We start from the raw sequence: 12,833 nt of genomic DNA on the forward strand, positions 1-12,833 counted from the left end.
AGAGGCGAGGCAGGCGCTCAGGAGCTGAAATCAAAGCCAGGTTTCCCCTGCGCTTAGCACCAACCGCCGCTGGGTGGGGGTGTGTGGGTGTGTGGGGGGGCGCTGCAGAGAGCCCGTAACCCCCCTTGTAAGCCCTGTATTTGACGGAAAGCATTTCAAGCCCGGGGTGTGGCAGCCCCGCCCCCTAGCTCCCCCGCCTCCGTCCAGCGGCCTGACCCAGAGCCCGGCCCGCAGAGAGGGCAGGAGCGGGAGGTAACGGCTTTCACGGGACCCGCTCGGGCGGAGAGGGACGTCCAAGACATTACCTCCCTCCTCGTCTCTCGGACGGGGCGAGCCCTGCGCTGCGGGGCCTCCCCCCGGGCCGGGGCCAGGGCCTCGCCCGTTACCTCGGCGTTCGTGCTGCCTCCCGCCAAGGGCACCGCGCGCCTCCTCTTCGAGCCTCGCGTCGCCCCACGACGCTGGCGGGGCCGGGCCGCTCTGCCCCGCCGCCCGGGCACGGACCCCACCGGGCGTAGAGGCCTGTGGCCCACCCCAGCCCCGGGCTTCGGCCCCGCCGGGACGCGACGCTCTCCGCAAACCCGGACTGCTGGGGCCCGTTCCGGCTCCTCGCTGCCCGGGCGGAGGCGGAGGCGGAGGCGGAGCCAGGCGAGCGGAAGTGACGCCACGTGCAAAGCCCCGAGCTCGAGCCCTGTGGCATGGCGGGGAGGGCCCCCCAGGAAGCGACGCGCTGGCGGCGCTGACGTTGCGCCGCGGTCTGTCGGGACCCGTAGGTAGCGATGGCGGCCGCGCTGGCGGCTCCGGGCGGCGGCTCCGGCTCCGGCTCCGCGGCGGCGGGCGCGGCGCGCGGACCGGCGCTGCGGGAGGGCGCCCGGGTGTCCGCGCTCTGCCTGGCCTGGTACGGGCTGAGCGCGGGCGGGAACGTGGTGAACAAGCTGCTGCTGGGTGGCTTCCCGCGGCCAGTCACCGTCTCGCTCTTCCACATCCTGGGGCTCTGCGGCCTCCTGCCGCCGCTGCTGCGCGCCTGGCGCGTCCCTCCGGCCGGGCCCGCGCAGCTGCCGCCCCGCGCCTACCCGCGCTACATCCTGCCGCTCGCCTTCGGCAAGTACTTCGCCTCCGTGTCGGCGCACGTCTCGCTCTGGCGGGTGCCGGTGTCCTACGCGCACACAGGTGAGGGGCGCCGGGGAGAGCTGAGCCCTTCCGTGCAGCCGCCGCAGAGCCTAGTTCAGCCGGCCCCAGGGAGCCCCCTGCGTTATTCCGGGCCCGGCCCGGGCCGGGGCGCCTTTGGTGGGGAGGGGTGCCATTTCTCTGACCTGTCCTTGGCTCAGCCTCGTTGCTTCCCTTCCCTTCCCTCGAAACTGAGTTACCCCTGCCCTGGTTCCTGTAGAGTCTTTCCCAGCTCATGTACTAGTAACGTTTGCTCCTTGTGGCCTATTATATTCCTCAAAAACAAGGAGTCCGGTGGCACCTTAAAGAGGTTTTTACCCACGAAAGCTTATGCTCAAATACATCTGTTAGTCTTTAAGGTGCCACCGGACTCCTTGTTGTTTTTGTGGATACAGACTAACACGGCTGCCCCCTGATATTATATTCCTGCCACTCCCCTTTTTGAGCTACCCATCCTATTTACTATTTTCTGTAGACTCTTAATCTGGTTCTTTGTGTCAGCCTGAGCTATGGACTCCCCACCCCTCTAAATGTATGATCAATGTTAGGCTCAGCCACATTCTAAACAAATGATGTTTTAAAGGAAAGGCATAACACTTTGAGTTTCTAACAGTTTTGTGAAACTTCCACTTGACAAAAGTTAAGGAGTACTTGCGGCACCTTCGTTGATGATCTTAATCTTTGTTTTATTTTCATAATCTCAGTTGTGACATTAACTCTTCCTCAGTACTAGGGTTTGGATATGTCCTTTTCCAGACTTCTGTGTACTTTCCCCATTCATGCTTTTCTGTTGGGAATAGTTTGACTTTAGTACCCTTATTTAAACTTCCCTTCTGCTTTCAGTAAAGGCAACAATGCCAATATGGGTGGTTCTGCTGTCAAGAATTATAATGAAAGAAAAACAGACTACAAAGGTAAGGAAATTACTGGTGATTCCTCATCTTCCTTTCCATTGCTAATCCATGCTGAATTTAATGACAGGGATTGAAAAATTCACTCACATGGGGCAAGTGGAAATCTTTCCCAAGCGAGTACTGTAAGATTTCAGAGAGTAAGCATTCATTTTACAGATATAAGCGTCTAGTCCTTATAATTGTAAAGAAATCCTTCCAAATATGAAGAGCGAGCTTATTCTGTGCTATCTGGAGCCAGACTCCTCCCATGTATCTGGCACAGTATAATTTTCTCAAGCTGCAACAAGGTGAAAGCGGAAACCCAGGATCTTGTTGTCCCTCTAAAAATGTGCATGAATGTTGTTGACTTGAAAGTTCCTAGAAGATGCATGCTGCTGTCATCTGCTTCCTCTTCCAGGTGTATTTATCACTGATCCCTATAATCAGTGGTGTACTGCTGGCTACAGTCACTGAACTCTCTTTTGATATGTGGGGACTCATCAGTGCTCTTGCTGCTACACTCTGTTTCTCGCTTCAGAACATCTTCTCCAAAAAGGTAATAGTTCTGTTGTTCGTTCTGCTGGATGGAACTCTTAAATATGTGGCATCACCTTTCGGATGGCAGGAATGTATTTCCCAGTTTAGAACTGGGTTTGTATTCTTATATGGTGCTTTGTGCATCTGTTATATGTCCAGCAATAGTTCACAAAGCCTTGGAAGTTAGCTGTTATGTTGAGTGAAGAAAGTTGGCCATGACCCAGAGTTTATCCTTGGCTTTGTTCCATGCCATGGAATCTTTAGCTTCCATCAACAATGATTGAGAGGACTTCATGTCTAACAACATATTTGAAGGATGGCATCTTTACTGAGCCAGCCCCTCTCTCCAGACTGAAGTGCCATTACTCCAAGTCCTGCAGTGGAACTACAATCCAAATTTAAAACATGTAAATCAACTTGTGAACAAAAGTCAGACTTCTTAATACCAAACAGAATATTTAGCACTTATTAGTATGTGACTAATGCCCTTATATAGAATAAAGACTTGGCTGTTGACCCTTCCAGCATTCAAGTCAACTAGGCAGTACATCACTGCCTTCAGGTAGGCTGCTAGTTATCTTTAATCACATGGTACAAAGTGAGTTGTAGGTTCTGTGAAAGAGAAGTATTGTAGTTGTTTGATCAAACACTACATCAATGAGTCAAATGTTTGGAATTGTACTTGCTGAAACAATTCCCCATCCTTTGAGTGAGGATGGTCAATACTTGGAGAAAGGGTGATTTCTGATGTCTTTATCAGGTGTTGAGAGATTCCAGAATACATCATCTTCGGCTGCTAAACATACTCGGATGTCATGCTGTGTTCTTCATGATCCCAACATGGGTTTTGGTGGATCTTTCTTCCTTTCTAGTAGAAAATGACTTGGTAAGTCTTTGGCAAGCTTCAAGGTAGGGTAATTGCTTGGACATCTCTCCTGCTTTTTAAAGATTTACCCATATCTAAGGCAAGAAGTATTGTAATTGCCACCATGTGCCACTAAACAGTGGTGAAAAAGCAGGCACTGAGGTTATGGTAAGGGCTCACTACAGAGTCACGAGGCAAAACAAAACTTGCCTGGTATGTGGCACTAGCACCATGAGGCAAGAGCACTGAAGAGCAGCTTGTGATGAGCCTAAAACATAGGTTGTGAGGTTGCCTGTTGAAATGGACAAAACAGTTAATTTGAGAGGGGAGATAGTGGTGTACCACTGCCTTTTTACTCAGCCCTCCCTACCAAAATGCCAGTAACAAGTGACTTGTTTGAGAAGCTATTGTGAATTGCATCCTTTTCGCCTTACGAAGTTCTCTATTTCTTCTCTGAAACTGAAGATTAACATTTTTTTACTTTGTTTTTTCCATAGAGTACAGTGTCCCACTGGTCCTGGACTTTAATGCTGCTCATAATCAGTGGATTTTGTAACTTTGCCCAGAATGTCATCGCCTTCAGTATTCTTAACTTAATCAGCCCATTAAGTTACTCTGTTGCAAATGCCACAAAAAGGATCATGGTCATTACAGTTTCCCTTATAATGCTTCGAAATCCAGTCACCAGCACCAACGTTCTTGGGATGCTAACTGCAATCTTAGGGGTATTTTTGTATAACAAGGTAAGTCTCTATTGTGAAACCTACGCCAGTCAGCCGTTACTCTTTACTGACTGTAAATAGCCTTTGTAAAATGAGTTGTCCATAAGCAGACCAAAACAGGTAATTGTGTAACAAAAAAAATCCCAAACAAAAATCATAAATGGCCAAGTTGTCAGGCTCGGGAGACCAAGAAATGAATGGGCCTTGGTTAATGAGCTCCCCCTGGACCTTGGGTGGATTGAGACACATTGACGTTGGAAGTGGGGAGCAGTGCATAAGGGGAGACTTGCTTTGCTGCTCCTTACTGTGACATTTGTGGCATCAGTGAACTTATCTCCAGAGTTGTAAATTATAGCATCTTTCACCACCACTTAAATTCATTCTTACAAATGTATACAGTGCTGCTCTTGCTCCTTTTCAGCTTCTACAAGCACACAAATATGTGTGCCAATAACTTGTTTGTTTGGGGGTTCTGGTGAACGTAACAAAAGATTTCTTGTGATCACTGTTCTAACCTAGATTGACTTCGTGTTTCACTAGTGGCTCAAGGCTTTTGAGCAAAATCAGGACTCTTGTTAACTAGGAATGATGATGGCAGAAGATTTGCATTAGGAGTAATTGTGGATTTAAAACATTAGTGAGCACAGCCTCTAAGGCAGTGGTTCTCAACCTGTTTACCATTGTGGGCCGCATATATGGCCCACAACATGTTATGTGGGCCGCATCCAATACTACCTGTATGGCCCTGAGGATGTCACCTGGGCCGCAGCTCTGTGCTGACTGGGCCGCAAGTGGAGAACCACTGCAGTCTAATGTGACTGGTTTCTGTGTGGAACATGTGTCTGCTCTTTGCTCACTGTTGTCTGAGAGAAGTAGTTAGTTAATTAATTCTTTGTTCCACAGACAAAATATGATGCAAATCAGGAAGCAAAGAAGCAGCTACTTCCAGTTACAACTGGAGACCTTATGAATATGGAACATCACTGGAACACTCCTGAAAAGTCTCAGAATGGACTCATGGCATTTGCACAACATGGAGATTATCAGTATGGCCGAGCCAGTGTCTTGACAGATCACTTCCAGTATAACAGGCAAAACTATCCAACGACATACAACTTAAACAGATATGATATATAGGATTCTGATAAGCAGGTATAGACTGTAACAGTTTCCCCAGAATTATCAGAAACTTCTGGCATGCCCTTGAATGTAAAGCTGTAGATTGTATAGGTTCTTCAGAGGGGAAGATGCATGTGTATCAAAAGTGGTATAGACTTTCATTCTCAGCCAAACAGGTCTCTAAACATGAAGCAATTGGATCAGACACTGGAAAGGAGTGTACAGTATAATTCTTGTACAGAGATTCTGGTGAAATGCAAGTGTAAAACTCCAGCGTAAATATTTGCTGTCATATGTTTTCAGAGCCTGTCAACTGACTGCTGTTTTGGCAGTAAAAATGTAGCCAGTATTTCCTTTCCATGCTAACAACTTGACCTTTAACTTGTGTTTTAATTTTATTTTTAATGCTACATAGCTCATTACTTTCCAAATGAAATTGATGAAACTTTTGGAGAAAGTGAAACTGTGTATGCTCCTAATTGGTGTTAGCAGGGCTTGTCAGCTGGAGGAGAGTTGTGCAGATTTGAATTTCAGTTGCACAGGTTTAAAACTTCATGTTGATATTAAGTACCTCTTGGAGAGATTTCACATTCTTTGATTAATGAAGTTGTGTAACTGTTTCAGTAGTTACTCTTTATCTGACAACAGAAAACACCTTGCCAAATAAAAATTAGTATTTGGAACAAGGGTGTTTTCCTGTGACTTCTCTGCACTGGTTTTTGTAAACCTAGCTTGTTGCCATGCTCAGTTGGGAGACGCTTATGGATTATGTTTTTTCTTTCTTACTCTTTTAATTGGGAGAATTATACTCCATCATATGACTTATGTTTCATGAATGTGGATTTGGATGTATCACATCCCTTCTGATTGTCTACAAAATTTATTTTTTGGCCCCCAATTATATTTTATATGTTTCTCTTCCACAATAGTTCTAGTAGCACTAAGTATGTTCTGCCTAACTTGTATGTTCAGATGAGTTGTGGAAGTTAACGTTTATACCCTTCTTTCCTCCTGTAGTGCCCCTGGCTTGAATAATGAATTATTATGAGAAATTGTTCTTGAGTCAAGAGTGAATATGTAAAATTGTGAAGAATGTGTATTGAATTTTCTGTTTTGCACTTTTTGCATAAATGAGGGTGCTTTGACAAAACATGAAGTTTTGTTAATGAGTTATGTCAGAAATTGTGTGTGTGAGATAAAAGCGAAGCCATATGAGCTTTGGAGTATAGAAAACTATTTTTGGCAAAGAAGATGATCTTCAGGCCTTGTCTCTTGGAGGAGGAGCCCATCATATAGTGGACTGAGATTCTGGCAGAAGAAGTGCTGGGCGCATTCTTGCTGATGGGTCATTAAACAAACATTAGTGACTGACGTTAGTGGTGGTGGATACTATACAAAATACTCCGTCCCCATGTGTTCGTTTCATGAAAGATGATTGCCTTTTAGAAGCAAGATAATTTTGTGGCTTTCTTCTGGATTAATTATTTACGTACCTTTTTCTTCTGTAAGTGCAAAGCTAAATCTATTCCCAGTTTGCTAGATGCTTGTAGAAATTCCCAGTTTAATAGTTTTGTTGATGTGTCTCAAAGGAGATAATGGTGCACCTGAATCTCTGAAAGGGCCAAATTCAGTCATGGTGTATGAGCAGAACTCTACTGATGTCAGTGGAGGTGAGTGTGTTCATGCTAGTAGGAAATTTGCACTTGGATGTTTAGTCTGGAAAACTCATGGTTCAGAAATCATTCTGGAGACCCTTCCCACACAACTGTTAAATCACAACTGCTTTCATAGACTCCGGGCTTCATTTCTTTACAACTGTTATTTCATATTAACGTGCAAAAGGGAAAAATACAGCCAGTGGAAAGACTGACATAATGTATTTTTAAGGCACCCTTTTTAATATCTGAGTAACATTGCATAAATGCAGAAGGAAGGATGATCTTGTGGTTTAATACTCTGGACTGGGACTCTGGTTCTGTTCCTGGTTCTGCTGTAAACTTCCCATGTGCACTTGGACAAATCACTTAGCCTGAAATTTTCAGAGGAGGTTAAGGGAGTTAGATGCCAAATTCAGTTACTTTCAATGGGAGCTGAGTGTGTAACTCCTATAAACCTGTCTGAAAATCTCAGCCTTGATTTTTGTGCCTCAGTTCCCTATCCGTAAAATGGAGATAATTCTTCCATACCTCATAGGGGTGCTGTTCTGGGTTACTGCAGTGATGGAGGCCATAAAAAGGCATAACAATCCCTCTGATCTGTGCTTTTCTAGTGTGCCTACCACCACAATATCTTGGTACCATGTGAATCATCCCTTCAGGGAAGAGGAACACAGCCACCTTCTCCTTTTTTCCTAAGTAGATACTTGCTTAATCATATTTAGGTGCCTTTTTTTCTAGTGATTGCAACCTAGTCTGTTTCACAACTCCTTCCTTAGAAGGCTTGTATTGCACCCTCCTAAACTAGCAGGACTTGGGCTCAGTCTCAGCTGTGAGGGTTGTAATCACAAGTGAGGGCCCCTTCTGAGAATGCCTTGTCCCTGTTTCTCAAGTTCTGATCTGGACTGTGGCAGCCTCAGTGTCCCCCATGAACACAACTGCTGTAATGCGTAGCAGTGCAATGCAATAGGGGGTGAGAGCTAGGCCATCGTCCACTTAGGGCTCTGAAGATAACTTTGTAGGCTTTTTTCCTAGAGGCTACGTGACCTGTGGTCATGCTTTGCTAGTTCAAGCTGTATAGTCAGTGGAAATTACTTTGTACAATAGAATCTTTAGGTGAATCATACTACAATAAATGATTTCCTTGAATACCTGAACCAAAGTTCCAATGCAATTACTGCCTACATTCAGGTAAAGGAAGTTTCTGATATTGTTGGAACTTGTAATATTACTAGACATTGCGAGATTTTGTTTCGTGAGGTGAAACATTTGTCTAGTTTTAACATGGTTTGTAAATTAATGGCATATTTAACTGTACATAGGTCTGTAGAAAATATGAAAACACAGGAATAAAAAGGGTATATCTAGATAATCATGTATAATGACCCTGCTATTAAATAAGTTACTCTTTTTTTGCTTTCAGTACATTTTGAGGGAGTGCCATAAATCAGTAAGAATATTAGCCAATTGGGGGACCAGATTAATTTTTTGCAATATTTTATTGTGTGTAATATGTTGGTTTCAGATATTTACATAGAATAAAAGAAAGCTGGGGCTCTGTAATTAGTGTCTAAGATTCAGACATCAGCTACTGCAGCTTTTTTAAATTGTCAGAGTTCCACAGTCTGTCTATAGTGTACATTACATTGACGCAAAACTGAGGAATCCTATCCACCCAAAAGTACTGGGTATTACTAAAAATAAGCATGCGCAAAGAAACCAGGCACTTCTTTCAGCTACCCCTTCCGTGGGTTTTTGCATTGAGAGAGTCCATCAAATAACTTGGTGCTGCTCGAAGATCTTGTGAAAACCTTTCCCTTATGGACCAAATGATGACTAGCGGTGTCCTTATTTCAGTCAATGAAACATTCAGGTGTCTTATGCAGTTACCTGAAATAACTAAACACTGATGAATTATATTCTGAGACAGTTCAATATATTAGGAGTGCAAGGCTCTTGTGAAAATGAAAATGACTTTAGTAACTTCAGGTCAACACTAAGAGAGTTGCTGGTCAGAAAAGGTCCCATCCTTCAGTAATGTCCTAACCCACCTCTCTATTGTCTTCAATGTAGCAGTAGAATTTTCTGCTATAAAGCTGTTTGTATTGCCCTTAGCCATGTTATAAGCTGAGAGTTTAAAAAAAACAAACAAAAAACCTAGGTTAACTTGGTGTTGCTAAGAGCAGTTTAAGGTAAATGATTAATTGTGATCTTATTTACATACAAATATTTATATGTAAATATTTAAGAGCAGCTGTATGGGTGCACATAAAAACCTTCCCCATTCTGTGTTTTTTAACATGTTGATACATTTTGGATGAATTTATTGTGTGTTTAGTGTTTTTACCTCTCACAGGATAAAATCTGATGCTTATGGAATCTGGCACTTAAAACTGTAGACAAGAGTGTGAATTGCTGTAAAATGTTTGTGGTTCTTATTTCTACTGCATTACTCTGTACCACTCAGTATGTAACTTAGTATGACTGTTTTGTCTGCCCTTAGCGGCGGATTCCCATCTGCTACTCTGTATATACCATCATTGGTGGTGTGCTGGTGGTCCATATCAGGTGAAAGACTAAGGAGAGGGAGAAATTGCTCTGGTGGCTTTTGAGTGTTGGGGAATCTGTGGGGATTTATCTGCTATCTAATTGGGTAGGTTAGATGGACTTTTTTGACCTGCCGTGGAGTTCCTTACTTAGATACCTGGTGGTGGTGGTTGTAGCCCTCTGGGCACCTTGTGATTACCAAGAAGGTTGAGTAGTGTTGCTGCGGATATGGTAGACTTGACAGTGGTTGTAAAGACTTGGAGCACTAGAATCTTGTAGAGTTTGGCAAGTGGAGGCGTGTGGTGGTGATAGTCTTGATTGAGAAGTTTCTTGCTAGGTGAAGCTACAACTAAAATTCTTAATATGATCCTGCAGTGTTCTGTGGAACGCCCAAGAATGCAGAGTGATGGAGAAATGGTGACCAGACTCTTCCTATTGTTTGGTATAAAGTCAGTTTCAGTTGTGCACCATCATATCCAGACATGCTGCAAAAGCTCATTTTCTTGTGAGCTTTTAGGGCGCGATGGGGGTCTAATAGATAGAGGGTGGGTGGGTCTTGTGATATAGTTGTGTTGGGGGAGTTCACCTTTTTTCTTTTGTGGGAGTGTCTATGAACTGGTATTTTGTGTAACTGGAAATATACTGCTGAAGTATACTGCTGAAACTGTGGGAGGTGTCTGCAACTGTATGTCCCAGACAAAGAGGTAAAAAAAACCTCCTTGGATCAAGTCCTCATTAGGTCTTCTAAAACTCTAACTGGTCATTTGTTTTTATAAGTTGAGTTTTTCTTTCCTAATAGTTTAGGCCCCACATTTAGATTTTTATGGTCTTGTTCTGTAGTTCTCATATAAACTATATCCCAAAATGGTTTTGAGAATTACTTAGTGAAGCAGAGGGAGTGAAGAGAGAAGTAAGAGTTGGTGACAAAGGAGAAAAGCTGCTCAACTGAAGTGTGAAGCAACATGGCAAGTCAGTGATAGTTTTTAAAGGGTTTTTCAAAACCCTTTAAAAACTATCAACTTGAATATAAATGTTTGATTTTTTTAAACTTCAGTTTTGGAAGAGAAGTTGGAAACTCAAGTACAAAAGGATTGTGTTAACATATGAGAACCATAAAATGAAACATCAGTCTAATTTTATTGTATAAGATGAAATGCAAAAAGTGAACTGTAAATGGTGAAAAGCTATATTTTAAATTTTTTAATTAAAAGTAACACAAGGCTTTTTAATTATGGCATGATAGTGTCCCTTTAAAGAATGTGCATTTTCTTTCTCTGTAACAATTATGCTCATACTTAAGTTTAATTAGCTCTGTAGTAGGTTCCTGCATGCCCAGGTTCTTGACATCCTGACATTGGGTAATAAAATTCCTGTGTAGTGTTAAGTGCTGCTGGCGTGGACTGGTGTTAAGTCACAAAAGCTCTCTCTCCCTGCCCCCTTCCACCATGTTCAAATTATAACATTTCTGTAAGAGTTGAGCCAAGGTCCAAATGCTGTGGTTACGCTATCCTAATATGTACGCAAATGAGGTGTTTATTCCTTTGAGGATGTTGAAATGGGAATAGTCCAAAAAGATTTACAAAGGTTTTGGGACAAGGAGGGGGAGAGGAAACAGACCTGCTCTTATTGCACAGATAAGTATTAACTGCTTGTTCTTAGAGGAATAGGAAGTTTTTCTGATCTGTGGAGCAGGCCTCAACTTGGAAAGATGAGTTCAGGACACTCTCTAAATGGTTAAACTAGTATCTAAAATCTGAATCCTGTGGTAGAGTTCTTAAATATATTCCAGTTACTTCACAAATGTGAACTTTTTAGTTGTGCATCCAACAGAATTGGTTCATTTATGTTAATATGGAAAGGTGTATTCCGCTCCTGTTCTCTGAACGCTTCTCTTTTTAGAATGTAAAATGAATATTTCCAGGGAAGGAATATTTAATTGTGATATGTATCTCTCTTCCAAATCTAAAGTGAATTTATTTCAAGTTTTATTTTTTATGTACAGTAATTATGAATTTTTAGCTTATGAACTTTAAAGTGGAAAAAAGTGTTGTAATTATACTTTTTAAATATTGAAAATGTAAATAAAGATGAATTCTGCAAAATCAGTTCCTGCCTACTGGTTAGAATTGTGGAGAAGCTGGCTAATTCTTGTCACCCTTGGGCTGTAACAAGATTAGCTAGTCTGCAGTTGGGCTATGGGACAATTTATTTAATGACTAGGGCCCTGCCAAATTCATGGCTGTGAAAAACGCATCACAGAGCGTGAAATCTGGTCTTTTGTGTACTTTTACCCTCTATTATTCAGATTTCACAGGAGAGACTAGCATTTCTTAAACTGCGGGTCTTAACCCAAGAGGGTGGGGGCGGGTGCAAGATTACTGTAGGGGGATCGTGGTATTGCCACCCTTACTTCTGCGCTCCTGCCTTCAGAGTTGGGTCAGGACTCCTACAGTTACAACACTGAAATTTCAGATTTAAATATCTGAAATCATGAAATTTCAGATTTTTAAAATCCTATGACTGTGAAATTGACCAAAATGGACTGTGAATTTGGTAGGGCCCTATTAATAACCAAAGGATTTAGCCTGTTAAACTTGTAACATGTTGCAGTAAGTGGCTTCTCTAACATATTACCTGTTTAACCAAGGACATAGGTTTTTTTCCTTGCACTCAAGAGTAAGAGTAACTATGTTCTAGTTACAGATCTTCCAGATGCTCACACAGCATAATGAGGCGGGTGGGCTGGTGTCAATATTTTTATCCCAATTAGGTCCTGTTCATTTTGCAGTTTGGTCTAAGCAGGTATATAAAATATACTACAATGTCGGCAATATAAAACCCCCTTATCATTTTGATAAGTTTGGTTCCAGTGACTTGTTCTACATTATCCCATGGTTTTCATCTAGATAGTTTAATACAGCCTATCAGCTAGCAGACTCACATTTCCAGTCTCCAACAGTCATAGGTGACTTTTTCAAAATGGCGTAGGGGACTCTTACAAAGGCATAAAGCGCGGTTAGGTACTTAACTCCCACTTAAATCTTCTCCTTAGACACCCTTCCCTAAAATTAATGGAAGATGGTTCTTAAACCCCACTGTTCAGTACTTGCCACCCAAAGGAACACTAGAATTGTCCACTTGTGTGTTTATCATATGCACAGGAACAGGAAGCTTCCTTTATTATTAGTTCAACCTGCAAATGCAAAATTATTTCTGCTGAGTCTCCTCTCCCAGAGATCTGTTTACTGTATACTGGTATAGACTTTGTTTTTGCTCCATGGAAAAAGTAGTGAGATGAAAAAGCTCTCTCTCTCTCTCTCTCTCTCTCTCT

The 12,833-nt window shown here is 42.9% G+C and overlaps 1 protein-coding gene across 1 annotated transcript; it reads left to right on the top strand.

The window, feature by feature from the left end:
* The first annotated feature begins 775 nt into the window (after positions 1-775).
* SLC35E1 (solute carrier family 35 member E1) lies at positions 776-11,534 on the top strand. The gene is made up of 6 exons (XM_084614734.1): positions 776-1,167; positions 2,008-2,078; positions 2,476-2,613; positions 3,355-3,480; positions 3,957-4,202; positions 5,085-11,534. The coding sequence occupies exons 1-6, from the start codon at positions 777-779 to the stop codon at positions 5,316-5,318; spliced, it is 1,206 nt and encodes a 401-aa protein (XP_084470860.1). The 5' UTR covers position 776; the 3' UTR covers positions 5,319-11,534.
* The last annotated feature ends 1,299 nt before the right edge of the window (positions 11,535-12,833 follow it).

The sequence above is a fragment of the Lepidochelys olivacea genome (genome assembly GCF_965140295.1).
Source record: "Lepidochelys olivacea isolate rLepOli2 genome assembly, chromosome: 25".
In the NCBI taxonomy this organism is placed as follows: Eukaryota; Metazoa; Chordata; order Testudines; family Cheloniidae; genus Lepidochelys; species Lepidochelys olivacea.

Coding starts and splice junctions, on each gene's coding strand:
- SLC35E1 (XM_084614734.1), top strand. CDS start 777: ATGGCGGCCGCGCTGGCGGCTCCGGGCGGCGGCTCCGGCTCCGGCTCC. Junction 2,614..3,354: donor AGAACATCTTCTCCAAAAAG/GTAATAGTTCTG, acceptor TGTCTTTATCAG/GTGTTGAGAGATTCCAGAAT. Junction 4,203..5,084: donor GGGTATTTTTGTATAACAAG/GTAAGTCTCTAT, acceptor TTTGTTCCACAG/ACAAAATATGATGCAAATCA.